Raw genomic sequence first — 22,892 nt, 5'->3', positions numbered from 1 at the left:
AGGCTAAATTAGCCTGCCATGAACTGGAAACTGTTGGAACACCAATGTCACCGTCCTCAGTGAAGTGAGTTTTAGATTGCCGTGGACTGAGAGAGTGCTGACCAAGAAAGAAACCCCTGCTCAAAAATCAACACCTTCAAGCTTGACTGAAATTTACCAACTGTCAAGCATGGTGGTGATAGCATCATGCTCTGGGGCTGCTGCCAGTGGTACCAGTACTGCACAAAGTGGATGGAATAATGAAGAAGGAGGACTACCTCAAAATTTGTCAACTTCACCTTAAACCAACAACTAGATGATTGAAGCCTGGACACAGCTGGGTGTTCCAACAGAACAATGATCCCAAACACACATCAAAATTGGTTTTGGAATTGCTAAAGCAGGCTAAAATGAACCTTCTGGAATGGTCTTCCCAAAGCCCCAACCTCAGCCTTATTCAAAATTTGTGAACTATGCTTAAAAGCTGGATCTGTGCCAGGAAACCAACCAATTTAAATGAACGCTTCCAATTCTGCCAAGAAGAGTGGTGAAATATCCAGCCAGAATTATGCCAGAAGCTTGTTTATGGCTACCAAAAGCGTCTGCTAAGAGACATTTAACTAAATGTTATTGGGGGTGTATCTATATATTTGAGCCTGTATGTATACAATGTGTTGATCCAAAAATAAATTACCCTTCCCGAACCTTCATTAAAAGGGAAAAATAAATACAATATAATATGAGTGAAAAGACAATACAAAAAGCATGCACTCAATAGTTTGACTCTGCATGTACTCTGCATGGACAGAATTAGTTTTTTCATTACATTATATGCAGCAATGTATACATAAATCCCTGCCCTTGAGTTGTTTCTGTGGTGCTACAGGAGATTAATAATGTTGTGACCGTCACACTTACAGTGATTATAGAACATCAAAGACAAATCCTTCATTTCCCACAGCACAGAGGCAGATGATGCCAAGTGCCCTCTGTCTGGCCCGATGGGTACGACTGACAGGATTAACAGCATGTAGATCAGCTCTGAGCTGTAGAGAGACTTCAGGTGATTTTTGAATGGGAAGCTCTCTGTTTGCAAGGAACATTTCCATAGGCATTCGGTAATGGTTTAATGTTCTGCTTTATCTGCACGGACAGATGCCCTGTATATGTGTGCAATTTTAAAGTTGATTTATATGTCTGGAGTCTTGAAGGGAAGCAGTGTTCCTCACTCATTTTCCTAATTTGCAGCACTTAGACTAATGAGCAAGTAAAGCATCAGCACCCCGCCACCCACCTTTTCTATTTTGTTATGTCTACTGTTTTTCCCTTTGTAATAATAAGAGATAATTGAAAACTTAGCCAAATGTACCACTTTAATTAGTGAAAAATTCTGTTATTATTTTAGTGAAATGGATATGGTATGTCTAAGTATTACAGGCTTATTTAAATATGCCATTAGTGGATGGTAACAGCTGTTCTTTTCTGCTGGTGAAAATACCAATCCATAGATAAAAAAAACTCAACACAAATGTGTTACAATAAGTATTTTCACATTCTGGCCTGTAAGATAATTGCATCTATTGATTTGTTAGCTGGTTGTATCCGATATTTAAGTGAAATCCAATTCAAACTAATCCACCAGAAGAAAACCCCAATAACATATTCTTCAGTCAGTCAGTGTTTAAATTAGGGTCTCTCCTTTCCTCTGTTTTATTTCAGGGGCCAGTGTGCTGCACTAGCAGAGCTGAACATGCTCCAAAGGGCTCACACTCTTGAAACATATGGAGTTGACCCTCACCCATGCAAGGTAACATTAGTGGAGAATACGCACAGTGCACTGTACCTTTAAACATAATGACTTGCACATTAATTTCCACACAGATGGCTTTATGTGGGGGTTATACTTTACATGCACACAAGTATGTGACCATCCACTTATGTTCATGTGATGTCGATTTTGTCATCAGAGGATTTTGTCCTTATAGACTGTATTTAAAAGATGGACACTGTGACCACTGGCTAGTAAACTCTAATAAAACTCCCATAATGGAGTTTCGAGGTGAGTGTTTTTGTGTGTTTTGAGGCCAGGCCTGAAAAGTTATGGTTGGATCTGGCTGAAACTGCATGCTCATTGACTGCGAATTTGAGATTTACAAATAATTATACCTTTTTCCAATCATACCTTTTTCACTTTAATATTGACCATAATTTAAAAAAGAGGACCTTTTATTATTTTTTTCAGTATGACGTAAAACTAAGGATTGCGCTAATAAAGTCATCAAGAAAGTGTAAAAAGAGGTGACAGAGCAAGAGAGCTGAGGGCTGTTTAACCAAAGGCTTCTATACAACCAGAAGTCTTTTTGCATCCACACGAGTCGCCCCCTGTTGGCTATTAAAAAGAATACAGGTTTTAAGGCACTTTTCAGATGCAAAAGCTGCATGCATCTTTTATATACACAGTCTATGGTTGTGCCTGTGCTCTTCAGTTTATTGTGACCATGTAGACAGATGGTACAGTACATGACCTACAAGAGCACCAGCTGTGCATACGTCCTCCAAGCGGAATAGGAAATGAAATGAGGCCAAGAAAACTTCTAATGTGCCATTTACTCTATCGGATCCAAGCCAGCAACTAGTTTACATTTTCTCCCCTTAAAACATTGTCCTGGAAAACTAAATAGCCCAGGTCCATAAAGAAGCCATGGCTGTCAGGAATAAGAGCCCACCATAGCTAGTCAGTGTCATTGATTTATCTCTTATCTTTAAATCATTAAAACTGGATTGTAATATTAGATATGTTAGACATGTTATTCTGTTGATATTGTGGTTCATCTCTGTGTTCTGCTTGGAGAATGAACACCACCTGAAAGACAAAATCAAAAACAAAAACAGAAACAAACACACAATCTTGCTACTTTTCTTTGTTTCTTGTGCTATCCCGATAGAACAGATTGCATCTGATAAAGAGAAAAACAACATTTTACAACTTGCTCATGGCCCGCTCTCACCCTTTCTGTTCATCCTCAGCCAAGCTGAAGTGTGAAATAGGGACACCCTCTTGTGAACAGACAAATCAAAGCACACAAAGCAGATTAACAAGATATTTAAATTCTGTCTAGTGGAAAGGATCCCCCTTTATCTGTTCCACTTTTGTCTGGCAGGCTTTTTTTTAATTGGTTTGCTGGAAATAGCTGTTATTGCAAAGACTGTACTATTATGTACATGCAGATTCATGAAGATAAAGTATCAGAGAAAGTAAGCACAAAAATATGAGGAACACACAAGGGAAAGGGAGGGATTTACACAGAAATGCAAAAATACACACCAACTGAGGGATAGAGATCTATTGATGATTAACAGTGTGGCTGTTATTAGTTTAATTTTGCCTCACTACATTAAGTCCACCAGTTCTCAATTTTATCTGCCTTGTTCTTGATTAATTAAGAAGTTTAATAAACATGTGAGTTTGTGCAGCCACCACTGAGATTACTAATAGTCCACTTACCTCACATGCTGTATGTGTGATTGTTTTTTGTTTTGTTTTTTAATAGGATTTTACAGGCTCCACTGCCTTTCTTGGGTTCACAGCCACAGGTTTTGTGGTCTTCCAGGGAAACAAGAGGATCCACCTCCTCAAATGGTACAGTTTTTTGTTTTAATATCAACCTGCAAAAACCCTTTCAGCTGCGCCCTTACCCACAAGGGGTCACTGTAGCGGATGGCTCCACATATTTGATTTGGTAGATTTTTTTGTATACCAGAAGCAATCACACCATTTCTTTAAATTTACTTAAGGCTTACAGTTTATAGTACTGTTTGTCATAAATGTAAGGACACTAACACAGCTTTGTATTCACAGCCCCCTGTGTTTAATTGTATCCTGGACACTTAGGCCACTTTTTGTTGTTTCTAATTTTTAGGATAGGTTAGCACCATTGTCAGCTGTTATTCATTTAGCCTATTTTTAACTCTCCTCCTGCAGATATTTTTAAGTCTTAACCCAGTGCTTGTTTGCAGGGCTGACGTTAGCAAGCTGAAGTTCGAAGGAAAAACCTTTTACGTCATTGGGATTCAGAAAGAGGTGAGTATGGTGCCTCTGAAAGGTTAAAAATGATGACTCAAGTGCGATGTGTAGTTTCCTCCATGTCATGATGATGAATTGTGTATTTTTGCACCAAAGTCAACATCATCATCCTGCTGACTTGTTAGATATAAACCTCTAACGTGTTCAGTATTTCTATAAAAGCAAACTTTGCACAGTTAGAGTGCATAATTTGAGATCAGTTTTGTGTTAGTGACTGTTTGCCAACTGGAAGTCCTTCATACTCTCTCCTCCTTCTTTCCTCCTTTCTCCCTCCCCTGTCCCCCCCATCCTCATCTGTGTAATGGTTATGTCAGATAAATGTGCTAAGAGACTGTACTGTTTGTTATCCTGTCCACCATCACGCACACTGTATATGTGTGTCGCTGTTTCAGATCTCCTTAACAGGCAGGATTCACTGTAACAGGATGGTGGGTGTGTTACGACTAACCTCCTCATTTGTATTATGTGCTGATTGTGGCCCAAATATTAGACTCCTTCACTGCATCACATCCCTAACAAAGATAAACAATATGACACAGTGTCTCCAAACTGAAAAAAAAAGCAACTACTAACTTTTCAACAGCGGATGTCTTGCATTTGGGACACATGCTTCATCTGAACGCTTGATGTTTATCAACCAGCAGAGCTGTGGTAGATTCTGAGCAGCAGTTTCGGTGCTTCGAATACTGTCTCTGCATACTTTATTTTTTCAGGTTTTACAGCTGATGTGCCCTTTGACCCATACCTACATTCATTCTGCCTGAAGTGGCTCAAAACTCCTGAAATCCATTCTAGCTAAAGCAATTTTGCTCTTAAATCTACCAGTCAGCCAGTCAGTGAGTCTCAAAGCCATTGTCTTCATTACAGTTGCGCTCTTTCATCGCTGCTTAACTTGTCAGTCTGTCTGCCTGTTTGTCTGTTTGGCTCCTCATGAAAGGTTGAAGATGCAGTATTATCTCTGTGTTTCTGTCTCTTCTCTCTGTGTATAAACATAGTCATCACTGGTGAGTAAATACAAGTGAAAAAAGTAGCACAAATCATTGTTGTACTTAAATCCTCGATTTGAGACCTCTACCTGCAGTCCTGCCCTCACCTCTTCTTTGTGATTGGAGGAACCTTTTGTCCGTCTTTTACTTTTTCATAATGTTGTCCAGTGTTGTTTATCTCCTGTTGTTTTATGTCATGCCATATAAAAGTTCTTTGTACTCTTATTTCATATTTGTTGATTTTGCTTGTTAAATCATCTCTGCAAACAGTTATTCGGTGGTTTCAGTTTCTGTCTCTGTCCTGTTCACCACATAATCAAATTCAGCTTCAGAGCTTCGTTCATTCATCATTCATCAGTATAGATTAATATGCAATATTATGCAGCTTAATCTATAACTCTGTGTCTTGCGTCTCATTCAGTGTTGTTATAACTGTTTCATCCTTTTGATTGTGTCCGTCTATTTGTGTGTGTATACTTGCATTATTGATGTGAGGAAGTATTTTGGGATTTGGATTGTTTTCTGAGTTTTCCACCATGTGGCAGGTCACTCCATGTCCTCACTCTTCCCTCTCCTCTGATTACCTTAACCCACCTGTCCCAACTTGAGCTGACTGCAATTTTTGAAGGTTATATGCATGAAGTACTTCTCTAAGATTATAGGCACAAATTTGTGAGAAAAAACAAAAATCTTGGGGAGTTCCTTTTTGGCTGGCTCAGCAGTTAACTCTCACAACCTATTCCAGAGCACTGAAATATGGCTTACCCTGTGCTGGGATCCCAGCTTCCTAACCTGGGATATACAAAAAAAAAAAAAACCCAAAAAACCAAAACAAAACAAAAAAAAGGCTTTTTGTCTAGGAACCACGCTGCTTCACTTTTCAAGGTTAACTCAGCTTCTGTACTTCAAATCCCATTTGATTTGATTTGTTTGGATGAGCGATTCTCGGCAAACCTGCAAGCCACAATCAATCATCCTTTTCCACACAAGCACATCTTTCAGGTGCAGCGTGCAGCATAGTTCACACAGTGACCACATTATGCTCTGCTAATGCAGGCGCACCACTGCTCTAAGTGATAACATGTCTGAGAAGCATGTTGTAGAGAAATGGTTGATGTTGTAAATGAGTGTGTCTGAACCATAGTCATGATATTTTACTAAACCTAACATGTTAGTTTTGGTGTTCCCAGTGCACAAAAATGATCAATGAATCCAAATGATTATACAGTTTTCTTCAGAATAGGCCCAAATCTGACCAGTGTCTCATCACAATCTAAATCCTTTTAATTCTAGATTAAAAATCACAATTATATACTTATTATTCAATACGGTTCCAAAGTGTGTGTAAATTTGTCACCTTGAATGAAGAAACTTTCTTGAAAATGTACAGCTCCAATCAGCTCCAGCCCTCAGATGCTGATTTTTTTTTTTTTTTTAGCTGTTAAATCAGCATTGAAAAAAGTCAATTCATACTTAAAAAGCACTTTTGCACGTCAGCCAAAGTGGGATCAAAGACAGATTGTCACTAATATGTTAACACACAGCCCTGGCACCTTCACACACCTGTGAACACACACATGGCAACTGAAGCACATGTGTGCAAATCACAACTGCATACCTAATATAACTGATATGTGACAATTTGGGGGCTGAGCAATATAGCTGACAGAGTGGGAACAAGCTGGACCCTCCCCTATTGTGAACTTAACAGTGAGGTTTTTTTTTTATTGTTATTATTATTTTTACATTTTTAGAAACTCATACCTGTATAACTCATTCTCATGTTACTGATGTCATTGTTTCCTCTCTGCCTCTCACCCTATACCCTCTTTGTTAAACAGTATTGATCTGGCATCTCAGATTCCTATACTTGCAGGGCTGAAAACTAGACATTTGCAGGAATAAATTCCTCCTGCTTGTCCCATAAAAACCCATGTTCTGCAAGGTAGAAGCCTTTTTACTGCTGAGCACTGTGACCAGATCACTATATCTTGCCAAGCTCACAGCTTAGGGTCTGTGGGTCAGCATTTTGCACAGCTCCCTCACATTGCGTTCAGCTCTTTTCTTGTCCTTATTCACACTTTTTTTTTTTTTTTTAGTAAGCTCATTTCTCATCCTCACTGTCTCTCTTTCTGTATTTGTCCTTTTCTGTGTAGAAGAAGCTGGTGTTGACATTTCACACTTCGACCCCTGCAGCGTGCAAGCACTTATGGAAGTGCGGGGTGGAGAACCAGGCTTTTTACAAGTGCGTCTGCACACAGACACAGACACACACACACACACACACAGACAAATTTGTTTTATTCTTATTGAGCTTTTCCTGAAACTGCTGAGACTGTGCAGGATTAGTTCATGCCAAAAATACACTTCCAGTAGAAAAGATAAACATGTGATCCGGATAGCATTGATCCATCGGGCATCAGTTGCGTATATTAAAATCAATTTATTTTGAATTTGTTTTGTATCTATCATTTCCTTTTTTCTTTTGAGCTCTTATGTCTAGCCAAAATTTGCTTCACTTAAAAATCCACTTTTATTTTTAGCATATTACCAGCCATTCTCCTTATTTTATTCCCTATTCTGCAAGAACATGTTGTCCTTCACTGGGGAGCAGCTGATTGCTCCAAGGCCATCGATCTGATCTGCAAAGACTATTGACCCTGCTGGCATGACAGGAATGGAAACAAGCTTTGTGACAAGACAAGATGCTAACATCTACTTTCATTTGTGGTCATAAAGAATTAAAAATAGCATGCAAGAAAAATGGATCGGCTCCTTTTCTCAATCACAGTTCAGAGAGAGTCAGCAGAGCAGTCTGATGAACTTACAGTAACTGAGATGGAAAAACACAAGAGGAAATCAGATTTGTGATGACAACAGCCCAGCAGTCTGAAGAGATTTGAACCATTCAGCCTTTCCTATCAACTTCACACTTCACACATGCTCTGGATCCAAACAGAAACCAGTCCACAACCAATATGGCTATTTTCCAAGCTCATTTCTTGAGGTTCAAGTTTGTTCTTGATCTTGATATTAGCGGTTCAAAAAGCAGTTGACTCCCATTTAGTCATACATCTGGATCTTTGGATCATATCTGAGAAACTGAGTTGTGAAAAGAAAAGGAAGACGCACCAAACTGCAAAGTGAGTGTGGGTGTGGAGGGGGATGAGAAGGCTCTGTGCCTCGGAACAGCTGGTCTTATTTAATGGAGAGAGGTCAGGCTGCAGGAGATGAGATTTTCCAAAGGTTTGACGCAAGAACTGGAGGCTGCTTTGTGACTGATTTCTCCATGGTGGCCTTCCTCCTCCACACTGTCAGTCAATCTGAAGGTCTACCGCTCTCTCTTAACTGCAGGCGTTCTTCGCTCATACATTTTTCACATGCTTTTCTCTGTGCTTTTCTTCATTTCCTCAATAATCATCATATACATGTAAACAATCTTACAAAAGGAAGACATCATTATGAATTTGTAAATAGCCCTTGCCTGTACAACCCTGAATATTGACTTCTTAATGACAGCAGCTCATGTGTCTCTAAAAGGCGGACTGAGAGGGAGTGGATGTTGTCTCGGATGTCAGACAAGCATCAGAGCCACTAAATCAAATCAGAGTGAATTGAGTTTGTGAGTTGTAGCCAAGCAGAGTTTTTCCAGCATATGGTGTCTCGTGGATGAAGAGCAGCAGAGATGTGTGTGTCTGTGCTCTGGCCCCTTCTCTGCTGCACTGGAGTCTGGTTTTACATAATAAATTATATAGACTGAAACATTTAGGTTTGAACTCCACCAAAAGCTTTTAAAAAGATAAACCATGCTGTAAGCTTGCTAAGATGCCAGTCTGTGTTCAGTGACTGAAGCATTAGGGAAGATCTATTGTGATGAGGGTTTGAACCTGCAAAAATCTGTTAATCTGCTATTACATGTGTTAGTCAGTGTTCAGTGTGCTTTGAAGCCTATGTAATGAAGCTTTTTGCATGTGTCTCTTTTTGTTTCTTCCTCCCTTTGTTTGACAGGTGTGCAAAGTCAAGCCAGATAAAGACAGTTTCCAGCAGTAATATCTTCTTCAAAGGCAGCAGGTTCAGATACAGGTGAGGTGTGTTATATGATTAAAGAAAGCAAAAGGAATATGTGCAAAGGCAGTTGGAAAAAAGAGGCCAAAAAACAAGGATGTTTGTTGACCTCATGCAACTGTATACAGTGTTTAAGTCCTGTGTAGATGCACCTTACACTTTTCTAATGGTAGCACCATCTCACACCATGCATTTGTTGTCAAAGTGACAATAATAATTGAGTTTCAATTTTCTTAACCTTACAAAACTGCATTACGGATGGTAAATAACTGAATAAGCAAATGACTGTTGTACATTTGCTTATTGTACAACAGTCATTGTACATCAGCATCTGCATCCTGGCTCCTGTGATTTACTGACCCTAATATCACAGGAAAGCTTCTATATAGTCTGCTATTGAAGCTAAGTGAGCTCTGATTCTCCTCTCAGACAAAGCTCTTTACCAGGCTTACACTTCAGTCTGCCCCATTTCATCAGGTCGGTGGAGCATTTTAGCTTAAGGGCTCAGCGATGAGTAACAGCATATGGTAGAATTTGTTCTGTAAAATGGGAATTGGTCATTTGTGCAAATGCAAAACAGACTGAGATTTGTATCCCATAAATGAAGGCAGTTTATGTAAAGCACAGCAGATCATGTCTTTATATAACAATGAGCCAATTGATTCCAGTATTTCCACCAGTGCTGATGCCACTGTCTCTTGAGATATGAAGTGCAGATGTTTTATTTCACCCCCCTAATTTATGACTTAAGCATCAGTCTCGACAACAGTAGACTAATGGGTAGGATGGTGGAGCCTGCTGGCTTTAAACAGCGTAGTTAGAGTCCAGAAACTCCAATTGCTCAACAGTCAGACTAATGAAGCTGCTGACTGCTGGCAGGAAACTGTCTGCTCAACACAAACAGCACTGAGTGAAAGCTGAGTATCATCAAATCTGAAACTTTTTCCTTTTATGACATTAACCATTTCAGTTATCTGTTGCTCAGTTTATGTCAGACACTCTTTCCAACACCTTATAATAGCGCACAAAGAAAAACACCTAAATCTTAATCTGTCCATTGGCTATAAATTTCAAAATAGATTAAAGACCACCAGTAAATGTAAGATGCGGTCATGTGAAAGTGTTCACAGGATATTGCAATTATGTGAAAAACTAAGTGCACCCATACTGCTTACATAGGATTTAAGAGGATAAGTATAGAGGATAAATAAGTAAGGAGCTGCTCATCTGTACTTCATCAGCACCTCTATAAAAGCAGAAGTTTGGGCATTTTGTTGGTCTGAAGAAGTCAGGTGTGTTAACATAATGGCAAGGAGGAAATACATCAGCAATGATCTTAGAGAACCAGTTACTACTGGTAAACAATATGGGAAAGGTTATAAAGCCATTTCCAAACAATTTAAAGTCCATCATTTTACAGAGAAAGATTATTCACAAGTGGAAAACATTGGAGACAGCAGCCAAATAACTCGTACCAAGTGTCGAGCACAGTGGTGGAGGGGTGATAATTTATATTTTTGTCCTAAATATGTGTTTTTCTGTGTTAGTGGCAGAGTAGCCAAGGAGGTGATAGAAGCCAGCTCCAAAATTCAGAGAGAGCCACCAGAAGTGCGCAGGTAAGGGCAAGTGACAAATCATAATACTGCTGATTTTATCTATTTTTGATTTTATCCAGATATGGATATCAAAGTGTTGCCTTTGGTATCCATATCTGCCCCAACAGTCTCCGCAACAGCGCCTTGAGGCGACTGTTGTGATTTGGCGGTATATAAATAAAACTGAATTGAACTGGCCAATGTGCACAGTGCCAGTGTTATGTAAGTGTGTTTAAAAATGCTTGATGTTCATGTTTTTAGAGCCCAGTTTGGTCAGAGTCGAAGTTTTAACTCTCTGAGCCATAAAAATCTCATCATGAACATGGAACCTTTGGTACCTGCACTGCCCTCCACCAACGAATACGAGGACATGGCCATGGACAGTGGTAGGAGGATACTGCTTACTCTACACACAGATACACACAAGGGGCACACATTCATGCTCCCCTCTCACACATATTTAGAAAGTCACATGGGATCCTCCTTGTGTAGGAAGAAGTACATGCGCAAAACTCAGGGCGAGAGCGTTAATTGAGCAGCTGATCCTCCCATCCTGCCATCAATCCTGTCTCCCTGGAGACACCAATTGCAACACGCTAAAAATACCCTTCCCATGATTCTCCCTAAGGATCCCACCATGGTTCTATCTGTTTTTCCCTGTGTCTGAACCTTTGTGTGTTTTTGCAGAATACGATTCAATTTCTCACATTTCAGATACACAGACACATACCCAGTTTGTGATATTATTAATAAGGAAAACCCAAGTAGAAATTCTTTATTTGGCACCAAGGGGCCTGTCTTTGTTTACGTCCTTGCACATGCTTGCTTTTCTTTGCTAATTTTCCCGTACATGGGTGTTTGTGTGACCTTTCTTGGTTGCATCATTCACTGGCCTCATCATGACATGAGTCACAACTACTGTATATCAGTTGCAGCTTAACAGTGAATGCTGTACAGATGTTATATATGATAAATTGTCCATTTCTGTGGGATTTTTACCAGATTTCCCCCTTTTTTTTTCTTCTGTAATACAGCACAGATGATTTACTCAGTTTTGCCCTTCAAGAGGAGTGTCACTTCATGTAGCATATATGTACTGAAATTAACTCATTAAAGATGAGGTTTCAGATATATATATGTGCAGTACTATTAAGTCTTGAGTCACCACTTTGCTTTAATTTTTGCTTCCAAGCAGCCAGACATTCTTGTGATTTTCTTATAGTAGTCTTGAGCAATAGTTTTCCAGACCTTCTGAAGGTCTTTCAAAGTTTTTCTTTGGACATTGACTGCGTTTTCATCCATTTTCAGTCTAGTCCTTGTACAGTGACTCAGTCAAGGAGAAAAAATGCTCACAGGGTGAGGTCAGCCAGGATGATGCAGAGCAGAGATGGAGAAGTGGAAAAGAAGAGAGATGGAGAGAATATGAAAGAGGAAAAAAAATGGATTTTAGGGCTGCAAAAAGAACAAATGTGAGGTAACATGCATACTGGATGCTCAATTATGAGGTAAGGAGGGACATAGGAGGGGAAGGGTGGGAGAATGTAAGATAAATGGAGGTCATGTAAATTACTTCATCATTTAACCCTCTGTGACAATATTGGTAGTAAATAAGCATATTTATGCATGTTTTCCTACATTTGAGCCCTGAGTCAAGTTCAGGAGGTGTAACTTGAGGTGAGGAGGAACAGAATGAGGTGGAGATGAGGGAGGAGAGAGGTAATGGATGAGGCAGATGAAAAAGAGGAGGAAGAGAAAGATGATGAAAATGTAAATGTACAAATCTTAAATGGTTACATGGAGTTTAATAATGGTGAATAAAGATTTAAGACATGTAATTTACTTTGCACAAAAACACAAAATAGTGTAGACTAGCTCATGGAGGTGTTAACCAAAGACAAAATAGTGATATTACAACTAATCTAATATTATAATATAATCTCCAGCAGGTTCTGGTTGACTCACTGGATACCTTTTTTACCTTTTAACTTTTACTTTGACTCAGAGTTTGCACTTAATCAGCCAACAGAAACACTAATGCACAGATTCAGTATGGAGATATTATTATTATAGTGTGTTTTGTTTTGTTCTGTTTAATTGATTTAAACACATAAAACCCTACCACAATTTAAAATCTTACATGGTGTTTCTATTTTGTGATTGCTCTGTTCAGTACTTAATCATATAGGGCTTTGATATAATTTATTTATTTATTTAGTTTGGGGGGAGGGGGTACATTTTGTTTATTTGTTTATCCAATGTGACTGTATTGCTTGTGTGAAAACAGCTCCTACTCCTGAGCCAGAAGGTCAAATCACAGGGGCAACAGGCAGAGAGGCTGTGACATTATTGTCCTGTATTTTTTATCGCAGTTGTTACTACTGACCACGTAGTCATAGTACTCTTGTACTTAAACACTTTTGTGGTGAATGAAATGAACTCGTCCTGGATGCAACTGTTTGTGAGCCTCCTTGAATTCTTAGTGGATTTTAGTTCTCACTAGTTTGTGCGATACAGCATCTTCTTTGTGTACTTCACACATTACAATAACTTGTGAATTGTTATGGATTATGAGCCAGATGAGCTACAACATCAATTATAACATTGTGGTTGGACAATGCTATAATTTTGTTTTTTTTTCTGCAACATGCAGAAAGTTGCAATACCTTTTCAAACCAAGAACAGTGTCTGAGTCACTTCTGTCAATTCAAGGATTAGTTCCCTCTGTAACCTGACAGACAACATTCTGGGCTCAAAAGTGGTCAAAACCCTCACTTCAAATTATATTTTGGTAAAGACACTTGTATCTTTTTAAATCCATCCAATCATCACCTTAGAGCCTCTCATCTCATATGACTTCAGTCCATATTTTTCACCTCTGCTGTCCTCACCCTTAAGTGACTTGAACTACGTTCTTTAGGTCTTCACACATGTACAGAACAATCATGCTGTTGCACCATCACTCTCTTTCAAGCCATTTATAGACTTCATCACTCCCTCTCGTGCCTTTTGTGACAGAATTTAAGGTGACTCCCATGCTTTATCTGGCTCTCCTCCTCTCTGTTGCATCTCTCTGTTATTCAGTCACCTCCCCTCATCCCATTTAGAGGAAAATCAATTTTTTTCTTGGCTCAGGGTCAAAGATCTGTAGTAGGAACAATCTCGGCTGTCTCAGTTGGTTAGTTTGGGAGGGGCAGGAGGCAGTCATCAAATCAAGGGCCTCATACAGGATATAGGCTAAGTAATAACATGAGATTACATTTGGAAATGCCTCGTTTCCTTCTGCAGTCCCTGCCTTTCCCTGCGGTAATAAGACATTAAATGATATAGTTGTAATTTTTTTTTTTTTATTTGAGTATTATCAATAGAGTTTAGAAGAAAAGTTCAACACTTTAAATGATAAATGATAAAGACGTGATGAATTAATCAAATTGTGATTTTGTTGTTAGACTCACTCACAAAACATTTCTGTAAATGTATGAGAAATACCCAGAAGGGTGACATGGTGGTGTGGTGGTTAGCACTATTGCCTCACAGTAAGAAGGTTCAAATCCAGTCTGAGACCATTCTGTGTGGAGTTTGCATGTTCTCCCCGTGTCTGCATGGGTTTTCTCCACATACTCCAGCTGGAGCCTATCCCAGCTGCCATAGGGCGAGATGCAGGGTTCACTCTGTACAGGTCGCCAGCCTGTCACAGGGCTAACACAGAGAGACAGACAATCATTCACACTCACATTCACACCTATGGGCAATTTAGAATCACCAGTTAACCTAACCCCAGTAACTGCATGCCTTTGGACTGTGGGAGGAAACCGGAGTACCCGGAGAAAACTCACACAAACACGGGGAGAACATGCAAACTCCACACAGAAAGACCCAGACCAAGATGGATTCAAACCCAGACCTTCTCGCTGTGAGGCAACAGTGCTAGCCACCACGAACCAGTTTGTTTCAAATGCTGACTGTGTTAAGATGGCTGATGCAAGGACTTTGGGATAAAGTGTCCTCAAGATGGTTTAGGGTCACTGTCTATATTCAGAGCACTAATCTCAGCCTTTACATGGGAAACAGGAAGCTGACCCAAGGTCAGTGCTGACCTTGTTCTGTTTTTACAACTTGTTGTGTTCTTAGCTACCAAAATTATTTGTGTTTTTGCTAGGACTATCACTCATGGGTGTTTTTTAGGCATTAGACTTTATATTTGCACCTCACAATCCAGGTGTAATCAACAGGCTTGTAGCACTTAACACAACATGGGATCCTGAGGGTGGTGCAGCAAAAGTCTTCAATCTCATAGCAAGGGGTGTATTATAGTAAATACATTTGGAATGTACCCAGTTTATTGTAGAGTGAAACATAAATAGGTTTATCTTACTGGAGGAAAGACATAGATAAAGAGAGGCTTGTGGAGAGGAAAAGAAAGTGATCCCACATCCCGTACTGAGTCAGGCCTGTCCCCTGTAATCAGTTAGATTAGCTGCCCCTTTGGAACCAGGACCACCTGGTTATATTTAGAAACTGCAGCTTTGGGCCTGATCCTCCCCTAATGCCCCCTCAACTCTTTGTTACCATTGCGGACGTTCACAGGAGGGTCCACCATGTCTGTGTATGAAAGAGAGAGAGAGGGAGAGAATGTGTCTGGTGTATGTCTCTCACCATCTCTATAAATGTTTCCGTATAGGCGTGTATGTGTGTGTGTGTCTTTGAGCTCAGCTGGCAGCCCAGTTATCAGGGTGTGAGGGTCTTTGTGCAGACAGCTGGTCCGACTTTTGTCATCACACTGAATGATGGAGCTTCTAGGACATAGAAACGGCAGTGATGTTGGAGGCAGCCTCATGCAGGGTAGTTTGGAAGTGGGCGACTGTCCCAGTGTCGACAACACCCAGAACTGTGGAAACAAGACAGAGGGACTTGAGCTTGACATGACACCAGAGAAACTACAGGAAGAGGTGATGGAGCAGAGAGAGGCTGGGCTTCTTGAAGTATTCCATCCAGGGGAGACTGCAGATGAGCAAGCTTTATCGATAGTAGTGGCTGAGGCCTTGAGCTGCCAGGTGAAGATAACAACCAGGCGAAGCCTGCATCTTCGTATAGCCAATCACACAAGACGGGATGTTTATGTGCGACTGGTGGGGAATCGGGGCCGCATCGCTGGCTTCAGTGCTGGACCTCAGAGAAATATACTGGAACAGAGTAAGCTGAGTAGAGAAGGTGGTTCACTAAATGAAGTGTCATTTTGTGAATTTTCTTTTACCTGTAAGGGTCTTAATAAAGGTATTGTTTGAAATGTGTTCCTAAATTTCAAACAATACCTGTTAAATATGTGGGCTTGGCTAGCTCAGTAGTTGGTTGCCGGGTCTGTTGTAGCAACTGCCTGGTGTAAACTGTGGATGTAAGCTGCCAAACATGTGACTCTCAAGAGACTGCTTTCATGTAAGTGTGCATGTGTGTGTAGTTTAAGGATTAGTCATCATGTGGGGGCCCAGATTTGTTCATACAGTCACATTATGGGGACTTTTGGGAACAAAAAGTAAGTCGCCATAAAGTAAATCATTGAATAAGATTAAAGTTAGGTTAGGTTTAAGTAGGAAACTAGTGGTGTAGTTAAAGCTTCAGCTGCTCTTCACACCACTGGAAATACTACATGTGGATTGTATGAGAAAGTGGCCCAGATAGAATGTGTGGCATCATTACCGCTCACATCTTTAAACTGAGCGTTAATCACGTTGCGATTTGTTGAGAAACCTTCAGATGAGGCATTTTAAATATTTGAATGGTAAATTTGGGAATATGTTTAAATTAATTAAATGTTTAAATTCAAATAAATCTGTTAAATTAAATTAGCAAACGGTCAGAAAAAGTCTTGATAAAAGCATAAGTAATGATTTATCATGATAACTTCCGATAATTTTAATTGTACTATAACATAAAATAGTTGAAAAATTGAGCCTCAGTGTCTAAAGAAACTTAAAGAGAGCCGAGTACAGTACAGCTGATACCTGATTTATTTCTGAACAGTTATACAGATAAATTTACTTTGGCAGTGTTTGGGTGCTGAAGATGAGGTTACATGACAACCGTGTATCGGTTTGTTGGCACTTGCATAACAGGGGAAAATGCTGCTCTGAGTATAAGTGTGTGTTTGCAAAGGCGCAGAGGAATCTCGCACCTTGAGGTGTGAACCACCTCATCTGTGGAGAGGCTCGCATGTGAGCTAACAGGACAGACAGGATCATAAATGGGAAACAGCAGCAGCAGCTGCATCAGTGTTTAACTGAACTCAGGACTTCTTCATTTTTGACTTTAATTGATAGTAATGGTCAATTGTTGCATAACATTTCTATAAACATCACACTTTTATTAGGTCACAATCCTGATATCCAAGCACCTGCTTTTAAGAGGCAATCCAAGTATGAAAATCTGTTCTGATTCACATTTTTACATATAATGTTGTGTACCTGTGTGCTATCCCCTCTTTTCCACCACTACGGTGCCAGTGCCAGTGTCTAGCCAGTTCTGCCTTGGTCACTTTTGCAAACCAACCCACATTTCAACAGGTTTGAGAACTGATTTTTTTTACAGTGTTATTTGGGGTAATTTCCATGGGTAGAAAAACATGGCAGAAAGATTCTTTGAGCTGCATCTGTGAAACACTAATGATTTCTTGCAGAAGCCCCTCCTATATCCACTGACCTCAGTGTTTCCTTATTTGTGTGTATGTGTGTGAGACAACACATTTGTGGAAAAGGGATAACTACATTTCAAGTCCGGTGCAGAATTTTAGTAAAGGCACAACATTACTCTGCTACTGCAAGCGTCATCGTCACCACTGTTTTGATTTTCTTCTGCTCCTGCTTCCACGTTTTTTTCCCTCCCTGTTTCTCCCTTCCTGAGTTCAAGCACTTGTTGGCTGTTTGCCTGCTGTGTTTCCATGGTAGCAGTCACCACTCACTCTTCAGCACTCCTTTGCTCTTTTTCTTTTCTTTTCTTTTCTTTTCTTTTCTTTTCTTTTCTTTTCTTTTCTTTTCTTTCCTATCAATTGAATCAGGTGGCATAATAATCGCGCGTGTGTGTGTGTGTGTGTGTGTGTGTGTGTGTGTGTGTGTGTGTGTGTGTGTGTGTGTGTGTGTGTGTGTGTGAGAGAGAGAGAGAGAGATCACGAGATGGCAAGATAGATTCTGGATTAGAGGTGTAGAGTGAGTCATATGTCACTGGACATTTACCTCCCAGCTCCTACTTAATTCACAGCAGGAATCCAACTGAGCCTATTTTTAACACTCACTTGCTCACACACAGATTCACATATTCTCATTCATCATTGAATTTGTGCATGTTTAGACAATAATTATCTACCCCACCTCATCAATAGGAAAGATTGTCCATGCACACCTGCACACCACAGCAATATTTTATTCGAACTGAGCTATTAGTTGAAATTGACACACATGAATGCACTCATAGTCCGAACGCTATCATGAAGTTTTATCACTGCTTCAACTGTTGCTCACACTCACAGTTAGTGTCCTCTGCTCTCCTGTCCACATGCAGTCACGTACAGCTATGCATTTGCAGCCAAGCACAGTTACATAATGCAGCTATTTTGGTGTCAACAAATTGTGTAGCTCCCCTATAAATTTTCAGAGTTGATTGCAAGGTTGGGCATTTATTACCGGATTGCTGCGTTTTTGAGTCACAAGCTCTATTTTTAAGTGAGATGATACCACCACCATGTGGTTATTGTTGTTAACTGCAACACACACGCACACACACACACGCGCACACACACACACACACACACACACACACAGAAAAGCTAAGAGGGCTCCTGTTCTGCATACAAAGTAATGGTGTTTTGTGTAGGTCTGTGATGTGCTGCACTGTTATAAAAAGCAGTTGGTGGTAAAGACATAACAGCTCTGCCAGCAGCTTAGCAACAAATGTCTCTTCGTATATATTTGCTGGCTTTCATATTTTGTAATTAGCAAAACTGTTATTCTCTTCATTCAAATATTCTTATACTTTTAATTTACCTGCTTTAATATGATAAGACAAAATCCAGTTTGTATACTTTTCACTGTATTTTGCTTCTTAATATTTTAAATGTAAATCATCAGTACACAGCAGGAAAGAAACATACACATGTTATCAAATTAAATGCACATCTGTATTTTACTGCTCTCTCAGCACAGACATGTAAAAAACAAACCAAAAAATAAACAGTTTGGATTTTCAAAAAAAGAACATGCATAACAACAAACTTACACTGGATAACCTTTCATAAGGAAGAAATAATAGTAATTATCATACCACCATTATAATGAAAGATATAATTTCTCCAGTGTGTCCTGGGTCTGCACTGGGGCCTCTTCCCAGTAGGACACGCCTGGAGCATCCCACCCAAGAGGTGCCCAGGAGGCATCCTAGTCAGATGCCCAAACCACCTCAACTGGCTCAGTTCAGTGTGGAGAAGTAGTGGCTTTAGCCACGCTTGCATAGAAGAACAGAGCACTACACTGTGTATCATGTTAGATGTTAGATTCAACTCATTGTCATTGTGCACACAAGGCACACATCGAAATGATCATTCCAGATCACTCGTCCAGAGACGAGCATTTGCGGTCATGCAGCCAGAGACCGGCGCTACCGTTAGGCAATGTGGTTTAAGTGTCTTGCCCAAGGACATGTGATTTAAAGAGGAAGTATTTACTTATTTAACGGCATTCTACAAAAATTTGTGCCTGATCTGGTCATCTATGTGAACAGAGTCTATATTCTTAATTTAATATAGTTTCTAGTTAAACTAGAGGTGTGAAACATCCAGCCCAGTCCACTGAACTGATTTGCAAGGTGTGAAAATCTTACATAAAAAAAAAACAAAACAAAACAAAAAAATAATAAATATATATATATATATATATATATTGTTATTAGAATAGAGAACAAAATACTGTTGTTTTCTTTGTTGCAAACTCTATGTGAGAAGATTTTGTGCTTTTATAGCTCCACTGTGAACTGTGTAAAAAAATATTGCTGAAACTGCACCTTTTTAAAGGTATCTAAGGCTATTCATCATCTGTGCTGCAAATAAAAGGTTGAGTAAATATGAATCCTTGTAGAAAGAAATGTGGTCTATTCTGACTTCTGCTTTTTTTTTTTTTTCCCCTCACTAGGTGTTGTTCCCATGAAGGACTCTGTCCCCCTGTCTCCTCTCAAACCTTCATCTGCATCTGCAGACACAGAGCAGCAAAGTACTGAAGGAGGATACTCTGCTTCAGGCAATGACATGCAGCCTCTTCGTGTTTCTATGGAAACCACAAATCTCCGACCTCAAACGCCCAAAGATGAACATGAATTAGAGGAAGACGATGAGGCCAGCGGCACACTCATCATTTCTGAACTTACTTACAGGTCTATAAATCTTTACAATAAACTGTCCAAAGCAGCTTTTTTTTTTAATTTTTTAAAATAGCTGATGAAAAAGAGTATTTAACATCTTAGAAGCAAAGCATTTTACTCAGGCATAGTTAAAGATTGAAAACAGAACTAAAAGGAGGCTAAATTTTAACATTATTAACATTCATTCTGTGAACAGAAACACAGATGAACAAGACTAAAAGAAAAGCAGATAGAACCAAACACAGCTTGAAATAATTCATCCTATAAATGAAAAATACACAAAACTTTATTTCAGTAAGACACATACGTATCACTGGTCACGTGTCATGTCCTGTTCTTTTCTTTGCACCACACTTCTGGTTTTCAGGAACTAGTGAAAAGTTCAGAAATGTTTGGTCCCTAGTGTGGCATCTTTCATGGTTTACCTGATAGAGCTTGGATTGCCATTTTTGGGGGGTGCACATGTCTATAGCATCATGTGGTTTTTTTTTAATCATATAATAAAATGTGTCTCTTTTATGTGTTTGCTTATCCTTGCTCTTCTCCAGCCCTTGTGCCAGCATGCTTCCCACCCCAGTGGATGACAGTCAGGGAGGTGTCGACTTGCTTTTCTCCTCTCCTGTTCAAAGCCCTGCCAGGTTGCTGAGGGAGCTCCACGCTGATCCTGACATCCAGGCCCAGCTGGAGGCTGAGAGGGAGCGAGACCGGGCCTACGAACGCACCCGCTTGGCTGCAAGAAGTCGAATGAGCGGAGTCCTGACCAGCAGCCTGCGCCTGCTGTCGTCCAATGACAGAGTGAATGCTTGCGTGCTGAGCGTGGCCCGCTTTGTTGCTGTGGTAATGGGGGTTCTGCTCGTCACTGTGCCCACACTGCTGATACTGCTGGAGTCAGATATTGATGTGTCCTTCCTCCATGAGATCCGGCAGACGCCAGAGTTTGAGCAGTTTCACTATGAGTATTACTGCCCGCTGCGGCGCTGGATCCTGTGTAAGATCAGCATGGCCATGGAGAACCTGTGGTCAGACTGAAAAGGGAAAAGATCCAGAAGGAAAAAAAAAATGAGCAGAGTGACAAATCACTGTGAGGAAATTAAGCCGAAGTGTACGTCTTAACATGTGATTTAATCTAATATTCAGTCTTAAAACCTGAAATCTCTTGAATGATAAGTACCAGTCCAGAGAGATAAAATGAGACTTCACTTTCTATTTTTTGCAAAGCTACAATGCCTGACTTATGATGGCTCACACAATTCTTTTTAGATGTTTCATTAAAAAGGGAAATTTCTGTCAGGGTCACTAAAACTAGGGGGGGAAAGGAGGATTTGTTTCATATCTTTGGCAGTGTGATTTGCTGTGTGGGAGAGAGAAATAAGATTCAGTCACTTGTTAAGATAAACACTTTTGGCAGTGATGAAGTGAAAAGAAAGATGAGAGTAAATGCTGTGTTCACGGAAGAACTGATGGAAAGGATAAATTCATAAAAAAAGAATGAGGGATGTAACGGACGTAGAAAAAAAGCCTAAAAAAAGTACAAAAGAAGAAATTGGAATGGCTGTTCACTCCTGATGCTGACAAGTTGATGCAGAGACTCTTTACAAACCTTTCTGATTGGTTCCTGTCCTCAGAACAGAGCACCTGATTGGTCACAGGGCCTGTCAGTCATGACGGAGTGGGTGGGAACAGAAAGCTATGACTGATTAGTCACTGAACAACAACAGCCACAGTCAGAGGTACATTATATATATTAAAAAAAAAAAAAAAAAAAGCAAACGAGAGATAATGATAATTAACAAACTTGTTTTTAACATTTTGTACATTTTTATGTGATCCAGCTCTTTCAGGAATTTTTCAGTCAGAGGATCTACTTTGAGCTTATTTTCAAATTAAGAGTTTACAAAAGATTACAAAAAAAAGACAATTTACTGAGATTTATCAGGGTGATGGGTGTTGAGAAATTTAAACTATTTTTTAAGACTACTGTCAACATTTGTTGACTTGGTAGCACCCTGGCTTTTTCCTACAGAGATTATAGCACAAATCTTTTACGGAGATCACTGATTAAAACCGTTTCAGATTACATGATGTCATTTTGGAAAGAGAAGGAAGGCTGGATGTGTTCATTGAAACACATTTTTTTCTTGATAAACTTTGTTTTGATGAATGTGTAAATGCCATCTGAACTAAATGTTAACTCATCAGTTAAGGTTATTCATGTAGCTTTGAACGCAGTGGAGAGAGTTTACTGTAACTCCATGAAGAAAGGATAAAGGGAGAAAATGTTACGTGCAAGCTTATGAGGGAAAATATTTGTGGACTTGTGGTTGATTATTTATTTAGTCGGTGATGTGCTAATTCAGAGGGAGAAACTGAAGATGGATTAGTGTGGCTCACTCAAAAGAACATGCTCTAACTACACTGTGAGTAGATGACACAAGATGGGACAAGTGATGAGTTTAATGGCATAAACCCCTCATAACTGGTGGAGAGGTTGATCAGACTGAAAACACACAGTTGCAGTTATTCAGCTTGCAGAATCAGATCAGCATTTCAGTCACAGACACAATAATTTAAGGTCATTTCTAAGAAGTTCTGTGACAGCATCATGTTGAGTACTTAGTGGCCAACATGACAGAGGTGACAGAGGTTGTAGACAGGGCGAATCATTGGATTCTCATTTGAGGAGGTTTAGGGCTGTGTTCATGGACATATACTCCTGATATGCCTGATGTTTCTGAACGTATTTGTCAGCCACCAAATAAACTAAAACCACTTCCCTAATACTGTGCAGGC

The 22,892-nt window shown here is 39.8% G+C and overlaps 1 protein-coding gene across 4 annotated transcripts in view; it reads left to right on the top strand.

Moving 5' to 3' along the window:
• frmd3 (FERM domain containing 3) overlaps window positions 1–21,866 on the top strand; it is a 59,869-nt gene extending 38,003 nt beyond the window's left edge. For 2 of the 4 annotated variants that reach the window (XM_030738133.1, XM_030738132.1), the window contains exons 7-15: window positions 1,699–1,786; window positions 3,531–3,619; window positions 3,997–4,060; window positions 7,206–7,294; window positions 9,058–9,132; window positions 10,662–10,730; window positions 10,971–11,095; window positions 19,877–20,114; window positions 20,651–21,866. In XM_030738133.1, the coding sequence (XP_030593993.1) occupies window positions 1,699–1,786; window positions 3,531–3,619; window positions 3,997–4,060; window positions 7,206–7,294; window positions 9,058–9,132; window positions 10,662–10,730; window positions 10,971–11,095; window positions 19,877–20,114; window positions 20,651–21,131 (1,318 nt within the window). In that variant the 3' untranslated portion in view covers window positions 21,132–21,866. Of the gene's footprint in view, window positions 1–1,698; window positions 1,787–3,530; window positions 3,620–3,996; window positions 4,061–5,058; window positions 5,068–7,205; window positions 7,295–9,057; window positions 9,133–10,661; window positions 10,731–10,970; window positions 11,096–19,876; window positions 20,115–20,650 lie in introns of all 4 variants that reach the window. The other 2 variants (XM_030738131.1, XM_030738134.1) reach the window with 2 other exon arrangements.
• Window positions 21,867–22,892: the final 1,026 nt, after the last annotated feature.

The sequence above is a fragment of the Archocentrus centrarchus genome, chromosome 9 (genome assembly GCF_007364275.1).
Source record: "Archocentrus centrarchus isolate MPI-CPG fArcCen1 chromosome 9, fArcCen1, whole genome shotgun sequence".
NCBI lineage: Eukaryota > Metazoa > Chordata > Actinopteri > Cichliformes > Cichlidae > Archocentrus > Archocentrus centrarchus.
Note: the sequence above shows the minus strand (reverse complement) of the source record. Positions and strands in the feature narration are given on the sequence as shown.